Raw genomic sequence first — 18656 nt, forward strand, 5'->3', positions numbered from 1 at the left:
TTTCAGATCATCCCACAATTTTAGTTGGACTCAGGTCTGGACTCTGGCTAGAGCTTTCAAAACCATTGATCTTCTTATAGTTAAGAAGCTGTTCCTTTATTGATTTAGATGTATGCTTTGAGTCATTGTCGTGCTGAAACATGAAATTCCTTTTCTTTTCTTTTCTTTTTTTTTAGCTTCCTAGCAGACACGTTTTGCTCTAAAATCAGCTGCTATTTGTAGCTATTCATAATTCCCTTGATAAAAGCCACAGTTCTGGATGATGAAAAGCCCTAATGCATGATGTTGCCACCACCATGCTGCACCAGGGGCATTTTTTCTCTTTGGTGATGTGCTTTATTTTTTGCATGAAACATACCTTCTGGAATTGGTCTTATGAGCATAGCACATTTTGCCACATGGTGTGGGGTGATTTAATTGAGTTTGTATGTTTTGTGTGAGAAAGGGCTTTCATCTGGCTTCCCTACCCCATAGTCCACACCTGTGAGGAATATGAGAGGCTGTTGTCACTATCTGTACTTGTCAGATAATTTCTGCAGCTCCTTCAGTGTTGCCGTAGGTCTTTTTGGCAGCCTCCCTGGTAAATTTTTATCCTTTTGAAGGAACTCCCTGTTTTTATTGATGTCACTGTGGTGCTCCATGATCTCTATTGTTGATGACGGTCTTTACAGTGTTCTATGGTACATCTAATGTTTTGGAAATTCTTTTGTACCTCTCTCCTGGTTGATACTTTTCAAAAAGTGAGATGGCTCTACTATAACGATGACATTTGAAGTTCCTTTCAATTTGCTTTTGCTGAATAGTTCCATAACCTGCTCAGATCTTATGGGAATTCGACAATGGGCATACATATTTGTTTCTTAATATTAGTCAAGTCAAGAAGTTTTTATTATCATTTCAATTTATTTGTTTGACAATGGACATTGTCTCAAAGTGGCTTTACAGAAATATAGAAACATACAATAGAAATTATAAAGTTAATATTATTATTTAAAGTTAGGTTACTATTTATCCCTAACATTTATCCCTAATGAGCAATCCCTGAGCTGATATAAGGAAGAATCCTTGAGAGGAACCAGACTTAGAAGAGAACCCAGTTGGGTGAGCCTTGGCCACCCATGACCCTGTCACCGGTTCACCACTGTTCCTTCCTTTGACCACTTTTGATAGATACTGACCACTGCAGACCGGGAACACCCCATAAGAGCTGCAGTGTTGGAGTTTTGGCCCTTGTCAAACTCACTCAATTCTTATGCTTGCCCATTTTTTTTTTGCTTCTAACACATCAGCTTTGAGGACAAAATGTTCACTTGCTGCCTAATATATCCCACCCACTAACAGGTGGTATGATGAGGAGATAATCAGAGTTATTCACGGCACCTCTCAGTGCTCATAATGTTATGCCTGATCAGTGTATAATAATGTATGTCTGAGATGAATGCTGTACTGTTCATATCCTGTGCACTAGGTGGCAGCAAAACATTAACGTCCTCCTTTTATGCGTCATTAAATCGGAAGACTGGTCACTGGAAAGGACATCATACCGCTTGTGAAATTACTTTTAAGTAACTGACTAAAGCCGGATTATTATGTATGTTAAATGTTATATCAGACTATTGTTTACATAGCCTATTTTTATTTCGCTGTATTTAGAAGTTGTTAAGCAACTTCAAGTAAATACATGAAGCTTGGTAGTTCGCTAAATTTCAGGTTAGCTTTCAGCATAGACTACATACAGACTGTTATTTTGTTTCCTACCTGTATTCTGGCAAATTCCGCCTAACACGTGTTTTCGATTGGCTGTTTATCGTTGAGTGTGAAACACTAGCCAATAGCAGAGCAAAATACAGGCCTGTTCGAGCCAATCAACCACTGCGAAAGTGGTGGAATACGGGTGTGGAAAGTAATGCAGTAAGACTCGGTGAGCATAGCAACAGTCCGCCAAAAGTTCAGCGCGCTAACAGCTATTTGGTGCGGCGGCTTTGGAGTGGAGCTCCGCTATAAACCACTAGGGCAGTGGTAAGATGGCGCTTAAACGAATCCAAAAGGTAAGCGCAGAACACGCTAAAGCTTTTACTGAAGCGTTTTGTTACATTAAAAACAATGCGGTTAATTTGACTCAGGGAACCTATTAACAAGTGCAGGCTAGTGCCTGAGTGATTTAGCTCGAGAATTTACATACACAGCTACATATAAGAGATATAAACTTGTCTATGGTGAGTGTCCACTCGGTGTACACATTTATATAAAAGTATATACATTAAAACAGGCCTGTGAAGAGAAACGGATAAGCCAGCTGTTCGCTATTTTTGTATATAACAGGTCAGCAGCGCGTGGAGAGCACACACACCTGTCAGTGCACGAGACTGCACACACTGCAGGCCTGCTGGAGATTTCATTTACACTCTCAGAGTTTGTTAGATAAAGGTTTAACACTACTCAAGAGTGTGTAAGCTGTGTGTGTGTTCTCGTTAAACCTTGATCCACTCACACACACACACACACACAGCCGCTGGAATCTCCATGTTGAAAATAGTCATGTCCCTTCAGCTCCAGCTCGGATTAAAATAGTAAGAAGATCATCTTTCCTCATTCACTCCGTGTTCATCATAGCGCGTGATGTCGAAAAGTATTAAGTATATATATAAGTAATATTAAAACTCCATGTGTTTTAGTTTAACGCTTGATTGAGTAATATTTTGAGACTTGGTGGCATTTGGTGAAGAGTGAAAACATATCACTGAGTTGTTTTTAGTCCAAGAATGTCAGTGCATTTGCGCAATGCTCTAACATGTAGAGTTGAATAGTTATGGGTTTCAGCCAGGGTTGCCAGGTCTGTAAAAATATACAAAGGCTTAATAAAATAAGCACAATAGCAAAACTCAAAACGTTTACCTTTCCAAAATGTATCTTTACATTTTGTAAATGCTTTTTAATGTTTAAATTTACAAACTATATCAAACAATAGATTTTAATGAAATTAGTATAAACAGCTAATTAGTCGTTTCATGTGAACAATTATTTTAGAAATTGTCATAAGTAAAAGCAAGTAAATCAGTAGTCCAGTTCATTTACTCAAACTGATCCTTAGACTTATGCTTAGGAATAACAATCATAGTATGAAATAGAAGAGACCAGCTGTGTGTGTGTGTGTGCGCGCGCGCTGGTGCAGGTGCTAATATTTTCTACTGTATACAGTATTCCTAAACTAGAATATATTTCTCTTTTGTGCATATCTTTATTATATGTTTACTATGGAAAATAAGTTTTCACTTCGATCATTAACATCATCCACCTCGTTCTCCGTCTCATCATCCAAGGTTAAAGTCACTTGTGGCATTTAAATAAAAAACAAAGAAAAAGGTTTATTGTCATTGTCACAGACAGCAAAATTGCAGTCGTATCTCTAAGAAGTGACGTTAAAACCCTGATCTCTGTTCACCTTGGTGGGAAAGTGAGCACTGATCCGTCTGTTCACTGCTTTGATGAAGTGCAGGTCCATCATTGAGTTGACTTATTGCTTGTAATCTCCTTTTACAACCGTGTTTTAAAAAAGTTTTTAAAAATGACATTTGGACAAATAAAAACTGTGTACAGAGTTAAGTATGTTAATGGCAGAAATACACAATTTTGGTAAAAAAAAAAATAAAAATTGAACACCAGAAATTCAAGTGTCCCAGTTGCATGGGGAATCCTTCCATCTGGCAACACTAATATCAGCAATCTAACTCAGTGACCTCTAACTCCAATCCTATATACTTCAGGTATCTTGCCACCCACCAGCAAAAATAAACGTTGCACTACTGGCTCTCCACTGGAGACAGACATGCATGTGGACTTGCTTAGGCTCTATCCTACCCCTCTCAATCCCACGTGACCCCCAGTAGCTAAATATACACTGATGCTAACACACACACAGGGCTCATATTGCTACAATCATACCACAATTATCATGATGACAGCATGTGTCTTTAGTGATCTTATTGGATCTTAGTAATGCATTATTGGATGGCCATAAATTGTGTACAATGTACATCTCTCTCTTTCTCTCCCTCTCTCTGTCTGTCTCTCTCTCTTTTGTGTATTTTCCACCTCTATGTCCCTTCTTCTTTTGTAGGAACTGACTGATTTGGCGCGTGATCCTCCAGCACAGTGTTCAGCAGGTCCAGTTGGAGATGATGGTGAGTTCCCAAGCAGCAAACATGTCCATATTTCTAGCAGCTCCATCAGTTTAACAGAAAAATGTCTTTTCTTTTGTTTCAGTATTCCACTGGCAAGCTACAATCATGGGTCCTGTAAGTATACCTACATCTAATTCTATAAAAAAAGCCTTCTGTGGGGTTTAAAAATAATTTTGATAACAGGCGGTTCAGTAAGAAATTAAAAACAGAAGCTGAACTCTTTTGCTTGATTTCTAAATGCAGAGCATGATCAGTCACTTAAACTGAAGATATGATTAGTCCCAATTTCTCTCTGTTATCATTGTTTGTCAGTGACTGCCATTTTGATCTGAAGTGAAGGTTTGAAACGAGTATTTGCAGAATAAAAGTGGGCATTTCTTAAATTATAATTGCCAAATCAAAAGCCATTGATAGAACAGAAGACACAAAGATATAATGTTGGATGCCATGTGAAAAAATAGTTTCTTTTGACTCTTAGATTTGACTCCTGCAATGGATACAACTCTTATGCTCTTAGCTTTTTCCATAAAAGAGGTTACAGTTGAGATATTTTTATTTTTACCACACCTTGTTTATTGCGCTTATCAGATGGAGCATCTTGAGTAATTATTTTTTCTAATCTTGAACTGTATAGACATTCTGTTTGTGTAATTTATAAAAGGCAGATTCTTGTATGTTGCACAATTCAGCTGCAATAAGGAACACACTTCATGACTACATCATGACTAAGTATGATATGCAGCTATTACTGTTTCGATGGGTGGCAAGAAGAAAGATTTGGTGAGGCTTTTTTTTTTTTAGGCAGTACTACACAGAACATTTATTCAGTGCATTGCTTCAATGATGTGCATTATAAATACGTAGGTTTATTGTGACACAGTCCAACATCTGTATGATTAAGGAATGTCCACTTTTGTTTTGCAAAGATCACATTTTTTTAAGGGCTTAGTAAGTCAAGTCAAGAGTAAAACATAAGTCATGCAGCTATGTGGACATCATTGACCTAAATTTTTAGGAATAGCACAACTAAAATTCTGATATTGGTTAAAAAAAAAGAAGTAGAAGTTCTATTAGATATTAATTTAAAAAAATTGATTTATTTGTTTGGTTGAAAACAATTACTTAGAGCATTTACATTTTGATTCTTTAAAATATGAACACAACATTTTGTAGACTATATAATATAGTAAAATGTCTGTGTTCTTTTGTTGGAGCTATATTGAATCCTTATTTCAGCCATTAATATAAATAACCTGACCTGTTTGGACCTAGAACGAGAGTCCCTATCAGGGTGGTGTTTTCTTCCTGACTATACACTTCCCAACAGACTACCCCTTCAAACCACCAAAGGTAAAACTCAGACATTCTGGTTGTATGTTCAGTATGCATGTCTAATATTGCGATGTGCTGACATTAAGTTATTGGTCTTACCTGATTTCCTGTTCTTTTTATCAGGTTGCATTCACCACGAGAATCTACCACCCAAATATTAACAGTAACGGCAGCATCTGTCTGGATATCCTCAGGTCCCAGTGGTCTCCTGCACTTACAATTTCTAAAGGTACAAATGTAAAGATATGATTACAGGTTAGATATAAACTGTAGGATTATTGGCACTTTTCTTGAAAAGTGATGAGGCAAAAAGACATGGCTTCTTTTATGTAACCCTTTCGAACAGGTTGTTATTGAGGAGATATCCTGGAGTTGATTAGAGACCTGAACTATCAACTATAACTAGGCTAAAACCTAGTCGGCACCTGAACATCAAAGATCCATTCCAGATTTTACTCCACTTTGTTGTCATAATAACCTCCACTCTTCAGGGAAGGCTTTCCACTAGATTCATGGCTTTGGGGCTTTGTAGCCATTCTGCATCAAAAGATCATTAATGAGCAGAGGGCTGCTGAAGCACAGTCTTTACACCAGTTTATCCCAAAGGTGTTCAGTGGTGTTGAGGTCAGGGCTCTGTCCAGACCACTTAAGATCTTCCTATCCAACCCTAAGCCATTTCTTTGTGGATCTCACTTTGTGCACAGAGGGAAGTCTCATGCCAGAACATGTTTCGGCCTCTTAGTTCCAGTGAAGAGAATTTGTAATTCTACCAAGATATCATTCACGATTGTATGATTTTGAATTTGTACACAGTTTGAAGGAGACATATGTATGTGATGTTCAGGTGTCTACAAACTTTTGGTCATAGAGTAGGTGCAGTAGTTTTTGTCTGTATCCTTGTGTGGCAATAATTCAGGAACTGGCAAGAAATTTTATATAATATACACACACGAGTTTTGAGGTGCTTTATAGTGACTATTTCTTGTTTCTTTTGGTAGTTCTCTTGTCCATCTGCTCACTCTTGTGTGATCCAAACCCAGATGATCCTCTTGTACCAGAGATTGCACGAATCTACAAAACGGACACAGAAAAGTATGTACTCTTTTTTTTTGTACACTCATAATGAGACTCACTGACAAAAATAACACATGCAGTCTTGTTACCCACCTCTGTGGAGTACTAGATTCTGATTGGCCATTCAAGTTATTGGTCAATCGAGGTCTGTTATTTCTGGTATTATTAAATCACAGAACATTGAGTCTGTTGTAATTGCCGATTATTGTCATTGTGCCATATCCTTTATCACACACAAAAGTTCGATTTTTCTTGTGTCACTTTCACATAAAATGAAAAATCCTGTGTAGCGTTAAATAGTTGCTTATTCAGTTCTGCTGAACAATTTTACTTCTCGAAAGTTTCATGTCAAATAATTTCAGATACCTTTCATTTTTACATTGTGTATTCTGTTTCAAGTAAATGATGACGTGGACTGAAGCGAAATAATAACCGGTTATAATACTTTGAGTCCCTGTAGTCTCTTGAGGATTGTTTAGCGGAAATGTTCATCTGTCTGTAAATTTTTGCTTATACAAAACACTGCCTTGGCAGGTACAATAAAATGGCAAGGGAATGGACAGAGAAATATGCCATGTTGTAGGTGAGGGGTAAGAGCCTGTGCATTTTGAGGAGATATATAAAGATAAAAGAGAGTGGTGTGCTGCGTTGATACTGCTTCCTGTATGGCACTGCATGAATGTGTGGACAATGCTAATACAGTTTAATGCAAATCATTTAGTCTGAGCTGAAAACCAATACCACTATGCCTGGTCACTTCCTATTAGCTCTTATAATTATTTATTATGACTATAAACCTGTAAGAATGGTCTTGTGTTCAGTAAGCTAACTCATTGACTCAATATTTACAATTTTCATTTTGTGTTATGTAATTAATGTTTGTAATATTATTCATGCAAATTACTTGGTGCCTAACTGCCAGTGGCATACACTATATTGCCAAAAGTTTTGGGACACCCCTCCAAACATTGAATCATTGAATTCAGGAGCGTACCAAGACATTTTGGAAAATTTAGTGCTCCTAACAAGTTTGGGGATGACTCCTTCCTGTTTCAACATGACTGCACACTAGTGCACAAAGCAAGGTCCATAAAGACATGGATGAGCGAGGTTGGTGTGGAGGAACTTGACTGTCCTGACCTCAACCTGATAGAAAACCTTTGAGATGAATTAGAGCGGAGACTGAGAGCCAGGCCTTCTCGTCGAGCATCAGTGCCTGACCTCACAAATGCGCTTCTAGAGGAATGGTAAAAAAATTCCCATAAACACACTCCTAAACCTTGTGGAAAGCCTTCCCAGAAGAGTTTAAGCTGTTATAGCTGCAAATGGCGGGCCAACTCCATATTAAATTCATGTTGAGATCAGGATTCTGTGCAGGCAAGTCAAGTTCCTCCACACCAAACACTCATCCATGTCTTTATGGACCTTGCTTTGTCATGTTGGAACAGGAATGGGTCATCCCCAAAGTGTTCACACAAAGCTGGGAGCATGAAATTGTCCAAATATACTGAAGCATTAAGAGTTTCTTTCACTGGAACTAAGGGGTCAAGCCCAAACCCTGAAAAACAACAACAGCTGAATTCAATGATCTGGAGGAGTGTCCCAAAACATTTGGCAATATAGTGTATTGTAAAATCCAATTTAAGAATTGCTTGTGATTGTAGCAGGTTGTTTTTCATTTTGTAAAAGGTTTGGCTTAACACAGATTGTTTACAGTGCAGAATATGAGATTTAATGTTTAAAGACAAACAGCTGCTTTCTTCTGCTTTTGCCTGTTGGATACCTAGACACAAGCAAAATCAACTGCATGAGATTACAGCAGGGCAGTTAAAAGGATTTGCCATTTTACTTGTTACCAAACTAATTGACAAACACCATGATGTGCACAAACAAATATTCTTTTTTTCTATAGTGTTTCTATAATATTGAGGGAATATAAACAGCACTTACTTGTAACTTGCACTTACTACCATAATAATTTGCCAATATGCTTTCAGTGTTTTTTATCAGGTAAGCATAATCCTTGTTGTGCATTATGCAGTTTGGAATATGAAAATAGTTTTTAAAAAATGGAAAAGATGCTCCAGCGTTTAAGAGAATTCAGTATGTCAAATTTGCTTTCACAGGTATCAGTTTAGACACAATTTCTATGCCAAATTTACCCTGTATGATTTGACTAACTGGTATATGTTAATAAAGTATATACAGAATATATGAATACATTTCTTACCTGTAAAAAATTGTGAAAGGACAATTTTCTACCTTTTTTTTAACAGAAAAAGACATGAAAATAAATTAATTTTCTGTTAAAAGTTAGCTGATGGTTTATATCATTTGTGAGGAATTTGGAGGAACCACTTGGATTTATATCGGATCAACATGGTGTACCTTAAAAACTGTTAAAGTACAGCTAACATTCAGGCTGATTATTCTGAACATTGTGGCACAGAATTTATCATGATTTTGTTCTTTTTGCAGATACAACAGAATAGCACGGGAATGGACACAGAAGTATGCCATGTGATGTTGGCAGGACACATTTACAAACTGTCGTTAATGCTCTTGTGTTTGGTCACTGTCTTAAGGCCATTTCATCAAGTATGTCTCTTATGGAGAAACAGTCTGCAGTTGTTTGCTCAAACAAGACTACAACATGACCTGCAGGAGTTGCCATTTTCTAATACCATGTGGACCTCATACATCAAGTGGAGTCTTTTTCTCTGCTTCCTGCTTTTTTGCCTTGTGGTCAGTACATCAGCTGTTTACTCTGACCTCTTGCCTCATGCAATCTTTGTAAGAGCACAGTGCTGGCCTGATCAGGCAGAGGACTGTAGGCTGTGTTACTGCTTCTTCCAGCCTGCGCTGCATGTCATCACAGAGTAAAGCTCGGTTGTGGCACAGCACTGGGATTATCAGATGCCTTCTTTTGTTTTGCTCATTCTACAAATCTGAGATCCTTTTTTGGCCCAAGCTTTAACATCTGTGGCAATGAAATGCACCTCAGTCAACTAGTTTAAATGTCCTGCTTTTCATTTTTTCCCTTAAATAAAGTTACATAATTCATTTGTGTTTTTGTTCCATGTTTGTGAACTCAACTATGAAACATAATGTGATTTATTTTTAATTTTCCCTTTACCATCAGATTGAATCTGTACCTTTTATCGGTTTTATCAAATAACTGTTCCTCAGCTTGGGTTTGGTAAATTCCTCCTATATCAGCAGTAGTTATTCCATAGATATTGACTAGAAGGATAAATTGAGCTGACAGTTGTGTTTCTGCTGTTCAGCTTTTTCCACTTGGTTGATTTGTAGTCATTACACCAGTACTGTATTTATACAATGTACCTAACAGTTATTTTTATAGTTATATTTTATGCACCACTATAGCATCTGATATTTTGTAGAGTTTGACAGCTAATGTGCTATGTACAGAATACACAGTATGTCTCAGAATTGATTAATTTAACAGTATAAATCTTTTAAATATTGTGGTCTTGTGTGAACAGCAGTATCTTTCAGCCGTTTGCTGTCACAATGACTGCAGCCAGAAAGTACTGTACTTTGTACTACTGTTTTATTAATGAAAATTCCCAATAGTAATCATGTAGTGATGCTGACTGTCAAGCGAAACTCCAAGAGGTCCTTGCACCGCAAATTTTATGCAAGTATGGACACATTCAGTCATTTGCACAACAAAACATTTACGGAAAGAGCTTTAAGTGCGTAATATAAATTCTGTATCATCAGCAGACTCATGGAGCAGCACCAGTTCATGTCCATTCAGCTCCCATTCTGAAACTGGAACAGTTTGGTCATTAAATCATTTGTCATCAGATATGTCAACAATAAACGAATGGCAAATACTGAGAATGACAAAAAAAAAGTAAATAATTTATATTTATTCCAACAATCTAGTATGTACGTTTTAGTTTGTTTTTATTTATCCAACTTGTAAAGACTGTCCATGCTGTCTGCGTAATTCGAGCGCATCCACCACGTTCAAAAGGCTCCAATACGTAAACATCACGCGGATCATAATTTGACCGTGTACATTTCTGCACTCGCGCTTTTAAACACTTTTATATTATTTTCACACCGTAACTATGAAATGCTGCGACTTTATTTGTCTCCCTGTTTGAAGAACGGGTAAAACACACGCAAAACTGGAGTGTTATTCGGCTCTGCGCAGTCGTTCATCAGTCAGCTGACTGCGCGTGTGATTTTTAACATGAACCGGGAAGTTCTGGGCCGTTGCAAGTGCTAAGACTTTTAAATCCTAATTATTGTACAAGTAAAGTCTCGGGACTCGCTATAAACGTTATCATGATATCGCGTGGTTAGCATTAGTATCAGACATGAACCATGTGGAACAAGTCTGGACCTGTGTATATGTTTGGCTGCGTTTTGATATCATTTCCTGCAGTGTTTCTGTGCATGGTCAGCTCTCTCAGTGTGGGAGTGTATGAGTTAGTTCTGGACGGAACATGGCACTTACACAACTCTAATGGATCCCTGTCACTCAAGGCACAAGTACCCGGATGTGTCCATACAACACTGCAGCAACAGCATCTTATTGAGGTAATGATGCACCAGTGAGCCTACATTTATATAATCAGTTTAGGTGTTGCTTTAGCTGTATGAAACATATTATTGAACCCTAAAATGATTTGCATAAAACTGGTGGAACACATACAGCAAGTCAGTATGACAAAATGCTGCTCAAATACAAGCAGAGTTTACTGATCAGATCAGTCTAAGCTTGGTCTAATATTATAATGTGCATTGATTGGCAGCCCCCCTTGTCCAACCAACCAGTCTGCCAAAGCAGAATCTGAGTTTTACTAAACGATAAAACTGTCAGTTTAGAAACCCAAGACAATGTAATCTGCATGTAGTCAAGGCCTTGGTGTCATGAAGGATCAGGGGCCATATGCTCCAAATATTATTACTGTGATATGAAACAGTCTTACTTTAGGCTTTAAATGCAGACTTTTTTCTTTTTTTTACTGTATACAGAAAAGGCCATAGTGGTAACTTAGTGGCTAAGATGTTGGACTACTGATTGGAAGGTTGTGAGTTCATATCCCAGGTCCACAAAGCTGCCTCTGCTGGGCCCTTAAGCAAGCCCCTTGAACCTCAATTGTTTAGTTGTATAAATTACCTTAAGTTTATTGCATTTGTGGCATTTAGCCCTTATCCAGAGCGACTATTTATAAGGTATACATATTTATAAGGTAATTTTCCGCTGCTTCTCTTTTATGGCTAGAATAAATGGGTTGAAGGAAATGACTCCATCATATTTTTGAGGGCCTTGTCCTATACATAGTCCTGTCGATCATCAATTTCTCAAGTAAAATGTACAAAATTAATCAAAAGCATGTGTGCATAATTGCAGTTAAAATTGCTTGTTAAAAAGATTTGTTAGTGGGCATTTAAATAGTTATGCAGGATACATCTTTGTGATTTGTTTTATGCTGATACTGCGCTACTTAATTTTTTATTTATTATTGTAAAGCCTGCTGTGCTGAAAGTCTAGTCTGTTCTACCCAGACTGTTTGTTTGATGCTTAAGAAATAATCATATACTACTTTAAATGCCTTGTAGGATCCATACTATCGGTTTAATGACCTGGTCTACAGATGGATCTCTCTAGATAACTGGACATACACCACTTCGTTCTCTGTCCCTGACCATGTGAAGTATGTTACATTAATGTACTATTAGCCAGCTCAGTATTAACTGAATACAATGCTACCAGTTTTTGATTACTTTTATGTCTCATATTCCGTTCTTCAACAGAGAGAGTAGGAGAGCTGTTCTCATATTTGAAGGTGTGGACACAATCTCCACTATATCTCTAAATGGAGACGTCATCGGAAAGACAGACAACATGTTCCAGAGATATGTAAGTAAAAACGTACTCTCATACAAATCCTCCAAACACTGAATCCTCTCCTATCAATTGTTTTCAATTTAACACCCTGATAAGATGAGTACCTGATATTTTAAAATACTGACACATCAAACAAGTGACTGAACAGTACAATATTTGTACATTTGTTCCCAGGACTTTGAGGTTGCTGGACTACTTAAGGATGTTAATGTTCTGGAAGTGCGGCTCATGTCAGCCGTGACCTACGCAGCAGAAAGAAGTAAAGCTCACACTTCATACAAAGTCCCCCCGGAATGTCCTCCTGCTGTACAGAAAGGAGAATGTCATGTAAACTTTATTCGGAAGGTATTATATATTAAAACTTAATGTATAATCGTAACTCATAGTAGTTTGTCCATTACAGTAAGACACAACTTTGTTGATTTTGTGTGTTTTCAGGCACAGAGCTCATTTAGTTGGGATTGGGGGCCATCTTTCCCCACTCTTGGCATCTGGAAGGGTGTTCGTCTCCAGTCATTTGATACCCTTAGACTGTTGAGCTTTATCACCATTCCAAAATATGGTACAGGGATCTTTTTGTTAAAAATGTTTGACCACAATTTTCTGTTTAAATCCAAACTACACTACAAACTCGTAAACTGAGACCTTGAAATCAGTGTGGTGTTATTTGGGCAAATATAGTACTCGTAATCATAGTCCATAGCACGAGTCACATTACAGGCTGGCAGGGAAACACACATATGAATGCGACTTCACCCTGGCACAAGGAAACGCAAGGGCTTAAACACTCAAACCAATCAGTCACTTAACATGGAACAGGATCAACACCATGGGTGTAATCAAGACTCACATCAAAACAAGTAGAACTTTACACCAGTGATGTTGACAGGGATTCCTCTACTGTCGAGCCATTCTTGTTATTAACTTGTATGAAATACACTTTAAATATGAAGGAAAAACTATTTCAGTCATTTGACATTAATGTGACCTTGATCCTTTCTGGATCAATTCCAGAATCTAACTAGTTTATCTGCTAGTAATGATAATTTCACATAAAACATTCAATAAATCATATCATGGGATATTGAACTAACAAGAATCTTAGCAGTCAGACAACGCATGCAAATGAGGCATATCTCATGCATAGAACAGGAATATGTTTGACAAATTTGATCTTGAAATATCAAGTTACTTTAATCAGCTGACACAGCTTTTTGTGTTTATTTACTATGTATACTTGCATAGAAAACTTACTCAAATGTTGTATATAAATTTACTCAAAGGCTACTTTCATCCAATTATCCAATCTAACTCATAAAATCATGCAGGAACAGGTCAAGAGTTTCAGTTAATCTTCATATTAAATATCAGAAATGGGGAAATGTGAGCTCAGTGACTTTGGCATGGTTGTTGTACCAGATTAGGTGGTTTGTGTATTTCAGAAACTGCTAATCCCCTGGGATTTTCACATAAAACAAATCACATTTTCCTCCATTCTGGTGTTTGATATGAACATGAAATGCTCTTGAATTGGCTTCTGCATGATTTTATGCATTTTGCTGGTGACCCATGACTGGCTGATTGGAATTGCAGTGTTTCTTTAAAGTAAGTTCTCTCTATCTCTTTCTGTCTCTCTGTCTCTGTCTCTAGACTCTGTCCTATCATGCTGGACTGTGGAAGTAGAGTTGTTCTTTGATGCTACAGAAGCGTCAGTGGGAGTCGTCCATGTGTCTATGCCACAGTTAAAGTCGGAGGAGAAATTTTCTTTTTCTCTCACACCTGAACAAAGCAACATATCTGTACTGCTTCACATCAACAAGGTAAGCAAATAACTTTTATATTAATTAAATCTGTATCATATTTGGATAAGCAAATGAGCAGCGGATTATATTGTGTAAAATCAAAGTATTTCAATAAAATGTAATGCAAAATCTGTTTGAAGAATGTTACAGTTGATCTGTGGTGGCCCTTTGGACATGGACAACAAGCTCTAAAGGATCTTTTCATAGATATCAGTATGGAGGGTGGAGAGAAATTTCACGCACAGAGACTGGTAAAAAGATCATAATCACAAGTTTTCATCCCTTTCACTCAAGTTTTTTCACTCACTTTGGTTTCTCAGTACAGGTTGGTTTCCGTACTGTGGAGTTGATACAGGAACCTATTCCTGCTTCTCCTGGCCTCAGCTTCTACTTCCGTATCAATGGGCAACCGATTTTCCTGAAGGGCTCAAACTGGATCCCGGCTCACGCCTTCCAGGACCAGATTACTGCAGTCAAGTGAGACTTTTCACACTTTTATAATCCAGTCTCACTCAAGAATCCATCTTATCATGCTATATTCCCTATGATAATCTATTTAGTAGATATGAGATATGCCCAGCTAACATCCAAATGCATACGAGCTCTTTTATTCTAACCTTCAGATTATTTATTTCTTTGTTTGTTAGTTTGACTCAACTGCTCGTCTCTGCACAGATGGCAAACATGAATGTTTTGAGAGTGTGGGGAGGTGGAATCTATGAACAAGATCTCTTCTATGTTCTATGCGATCAGCTAGGCATCATGGTACTCATTCTTGCATTATGTTCGAAATCTACTCTGCTTGTTCCTTGTTATTTGAGATTCGTCTCTGTTTGAGGTTTTGGTTCTATGTCTGGTTTTAGGTTTGGCAAGACTTCATGTTTGCATGCGCACTATATCCTACAGACCAAGATTTCATTGAGTCGCTGCGAGAGGAGGTCGTTCAGCAGGTAGATACACACTCACATACATCCGAAAACACAGCAATCCTTAAACCTTCAAATTTGCTTAATTAATGGACTCATATGGTGTGGCTCAGGTAAGACGGCTCAAGTCCCACCCCTCTGTGGTCATCTGGAGTGGAAACAATGAGAATGAGGCAGCTATAGCAACCAATTGGTTTTTTATTCCTCCCGCTGAGAAGCTGCTCTATGTCAAGGACTACGTTAAATTATATGTGGAGAATATCAGAAAGATCGTACTGCAGGTGAGGAGTGTGTGAATATTTTTGAGTTTCTAGTTTTGTTAAGACGACTGCAATAAGTCTCATTTTGAGTAGAATGCTTTTTCATTAAAATATGATAAATATGAAAACACGTACACTACCAGTCAAAAGTTTGGACACATCTTCTAATTCCATGTTTATTTCTTTCTACATTGTAAAACAATGCTGAAGGCGGCCGAAATACACAATAACGTCGTTTGAACAGTTGATATTGAGATATGTCTGCTACTGATACTCTGTAAAGCCTTCATAATGGCTCTAATCTGAGGTGCTGTTAATTGGTGATTTCTGAGGCTGGTCACTCTAAATGAACTTCTCCTCTGCAGCAGAGGTAAGTTTTGGTCTTGCTTTACTGGGATGGTCTTCATGTGAGCCAGTTTCATCATGGTGCTTGATGGGTTTTGCAAATGCACTTGACAATACTGTTCTTGCAAGAACTATTGCAGAACACCTGACCTTCATGTCTTAAAATAACAACTGACTGTTTTTTGTTGTCATTACATATGGATTACTTAAGTCCATGTGTGTTATTTCATAGTTTTGAAATCTCCAGTATTGTTCTAGAATGTAGAAAATAAATCCCTAAACAAAAAACATTGAATTAAAAGGTGTGTCCAAACTTTTGACTGGTAGTGTACCTAAAAACATGCCCTGCATGATCAGCAGTTTGAAAAACAAGCAGTTGGCTGTTGCTTCATGGGCCTCACACTTTCCTGTTGAGATCTGGCATATGATGGAGAAGGGTAGGTGAGCAAAGTTGAACCTGTGATTTGTTTTCTATGTAGTTCACTAGAGCTTCTAACAAGACAAAAATTGTGAATAATGATTCAATAGCGTAACATTTCATTTTAGGAGGACAGCACAAGACCTTTTCTGGTGTCTAGCCCAACCAATGGTGTGGAGTCTGAGAAAGAAGGCTGGGTAGCCCAGAACCCATACGACACTCATTATGGAGATGTCCACTTCTATAGCTACCTCACTGACTGTTGGGACTGGAGGAAATTTCCCCGCGCACGCTTTGCCTCGGAGTACGGCTTTCAGTCCTGGCCCTCACTGTCCACCCTCAGTAAGGTAAAGCTTCTGTGTACACACAGAAGACACTGGAGACACTGTGTGCCTGTGCATGTATGTACTCAGTAATGCAGTAATGTATGTGTTAACAGGTGTCAGTTGCTACAGACTGGGATTACAACAGCGAGTTCTCACAACATCGACAGCATCATGAGTCTGGAAATCTGCAGATGCTTCAGCAAGCATCATTACATTACATCCTTCCTAACAGCACAGACCTAAGGCAAAGATACCGAGACACTATATATCTCACCCAGGTCACAATACAAAACACATAATGCATTTCACTCCCGGTGGGTTTATATAATAATTTAAATAATATAATATAATAAAAAATAATATATATTTGGTCTGTGCAGGTCATGCAGGCCCAGTGTGTAAAAGTGCAGACAGAATTCTACCGGCACAGTCAGAGTGATATTGTTGAGGGTGAAGGACACACCATGGGTACCCTCTACTGGCAGCTGAATGATATTTGGCAGGCACCCTCCTGGTCCTCTATAGGTCAGTGTGGCACACACACACCACACTTATTATATACATATATGGAAAATATGTATAATTAATCATATTAAATGTATAACAATAGAAAGGATAACAATTACGCATACATATTCATAAAATAAGGGCACAATATTGGTTGGTGTTTTATATGAAAAATAATATATATATATGTGGTGTGTGTCTTTTGTAGAGTTTGGTGGAAAATGGAAAATGTTGCACTATTTTGCCGTCCGTTTCTTCAGTCCTCTCATATCAGTGGGGGTTGAGGATAAAGGAGATTTGCTGATCTATGCTGTCTCTGATAGGAGCACAAATTACACTCTGAAAGCTACTGTAAGATCCCTTTCTTTCTTAATCTCTGTGACTTTAAATCAAATGAAAACATTACATTTTTAACATATCGATCAACAATTTTTTCTCTCCTTGAATCTGGGAATGTCCATGTTGGCTGCCTGAAGGTGAAATTGTACCAGTGGAACAGTTTTACTCCGCAGTGTTCTCTGCAGTCTGATCAGGCAATGGTGAAAGGAGGTGGGGTCACAAAAGTGTTTCAGTCTCCGATCTCCACGGTGCTAAAGAACTGTGGAAATTGTACTCTGAAATCATGCATCATCACATTTGTCCTCAGTGGCCCAGATGGTATAACAAGTCCCTCCAACCACCTGTTCCTCAGCTCACCAAAAGATGCTGAGGGCCTTCAAAAACCCAACATCACGGTGAGGATCACACTGAACCTGTTACACTCAATGTCAAAATGTTACCTACATGATTCTTCACACACACAGATTTAAATCTTTATCCACACCTTGTTTGTGTATGCAGTTCACTGCGGACGATACTGGGAAGAGGATCATGGTGAATCTCTATTGCTCGTCACCTGCGCTGTTTGTATGGCTGGATGTGGACGACATTCCTGGCGTCTTTGATGCAAATGGTTTCTTGATGATATCTGAGAAATACACTGTTTATTTCACAAAATGGGGAGCCACAACTGTTCAGGAGTTCACTACCAAGCTTCGCATTACCTCCCTACGAGACATCTACTGAGTGTGTGTTGTGTTGGTGTGATTTAGAGGACACTTATGCAGTGTGTGTGGGTTTCCTCCGGGTCCTTTGGTTTCTTCCGACCTCCAAAAATATGCCACTAAAAAATACCTCTAGGTGTGAATGTGTGTGTGTGCATAGTGGCGTATGAAATACTGCCATCTCATTAGTAGTGTAATGTTGTCTTGCACTTGCACCTTGACTGTTTCTGGGACAGGCTCCAGATCCACTGATAATAAATAAATGATTCTAAACAAAAATATTCTCCAACATTCAGTGATTTTAGCTTCCTAAATGGGCCTGTAACTGTTTCTTTAACCATGTTTGTTTTATTTGCATGTTTCTTGATTTTGTATGTTTTGTTATTCATATTAATAAAAATACCACACAAGCACACATAATTACTTTAATCTTCTTCTTTTGGCTGCTCCCTTTAGGGGTCACCACAGCGGATCATATTTCTCCATCTCAATCTGTCCTCTGCATCTCCCTCTGTCACATCAACCCCTTGCATGTCTTCCATCACCACA

At 38.1% G+C, this 18656-nt stretch overlaps 2 protein-coding genes across 4 annotated transcripts; both read left to right on the plus strand.

Moving 5' to 3' along the window:
- The first annotated feature begins 1597 nt into the window (after nt 1-1597).
- ube2d3 (ubiquitin-conjugating enzyme E2D 3) lies at nt 1598-9650 on the plus strand. 3 transcript variants are annotated; one of them, XM_058386531.1, is made up of 8 exons: nt 1598-2048; nt 4118-4181; nt 4264-4295; nt 5454-5531; nt 5637-5742; nt 6512-6605; nt 7122-7177; nt 9066-9650. In XM_058386531.1, exons 1-7 carry the CDS (start codon nt 2025-2027, stop codon nt 7168-7170), a joined length of 447 nt encoding a protein of 148 aa, XP_058242514.1. In that variant the 5' UTR covers nt 1598-2024; the 3' UTR covers nt 7171-7177; nt 9066-9650. The 3 variants fall into 3 exon arrangements, with proteins under 3 accessions (XP_058242514.1, XP_058242513.1, XP_058242515.1); XM_058386530.1 differs by having other exon boundaries at nt 7122-7170; XM_058386532.1 differs by lacking the exon at nt 7122-7177.
- A 940-nt stretch (nt 9651-10590) lies between these two features.
- Nucleotides 10591-18386, plus strand: manba (mannosidase, beta A, lysosomal). Its single transcript, XM_058386346.1, has 17 exons — nt 10591-11165; nt 12192-12286; nt 12387-12492; nt 12655-12825; nt 12919-13042; nt 14131-14300; nt 14423-14533; nt 14608-14759; nt 14930-15047; nt 15146-15232; nt 15322-15489; nt 16360-16578; nt 16671-16835; nt 16938-17082; nt 17273-17415; nt 17541-17798; nt 17905-18386. The coding sequence occupies exons 1-17, from the start codon at nt 10950-10952 to the stop codon at nt 18127-18129; spliced, it is 2673 nt and encodes an 890-aa protein (XP_058242329.1). The 5' UTR covers nt 10591-10949; the 3' UTR covers nt 18130-18386.
- Nucleotides 18387-18656: the final 270 nt, after the last annotated feature.

This window comes from Hemibagrus wyckioides, linkage group LG03 (assembly GCF_019097595.1).
Source record: "Hemibagrus wyckioides isolate EC202008001 linkage group LG03, SWU_Hwy_1.0, whole genome shotgun sequence".
Classification (NCBI taxonomy): Eukaryota; Metazoa; Chordata; class Actinopteri; order Siluriformes; family Bagridae; genus Hemibagrus; species Hemibagrus wyckioides.

Coding starts and splice junctions, on each gene's coding strand:
- ube2d3 (XM_058386531.1), top strand. CDS start 2,025: ATGGCGCTTAAACGAATCCAAAAG. Junction 5,532..5,636: donor ACCCCTTCAAACCACCAAAG/GTAAAACTCAGA, acceptor TCTTTTTATCAG/GTTGCATTCACCACGAGAAT. Junction 5,743..6,511: donor TGCACTTACAATTTCTAAAG/GTACAAATGTAA, acceptor TTCTTTTGGTAG/TTCTCTTGTCCATCTGCTCA.
- manba (XM_058386346.1), top strand. CDS start 10,950: ATGTGGAACAAGTCTGGACCTGTGTATATGTTTGGCTGCGTTTTGATA. Junction 11,166..12,191: donor AGCAACAGCATCTTATTGAG/GTAATGATGCAC, acceptor AATGCCTTGTAG/GATCCATACTATCGGTTTAA. Junction 15,048..15,145: donor GCGATCAGCTAGGCATCATG/GTACTCATTCTT, acceptor GTCTGGTTTTAG/GTTTGGCAAGACTTCATGTT.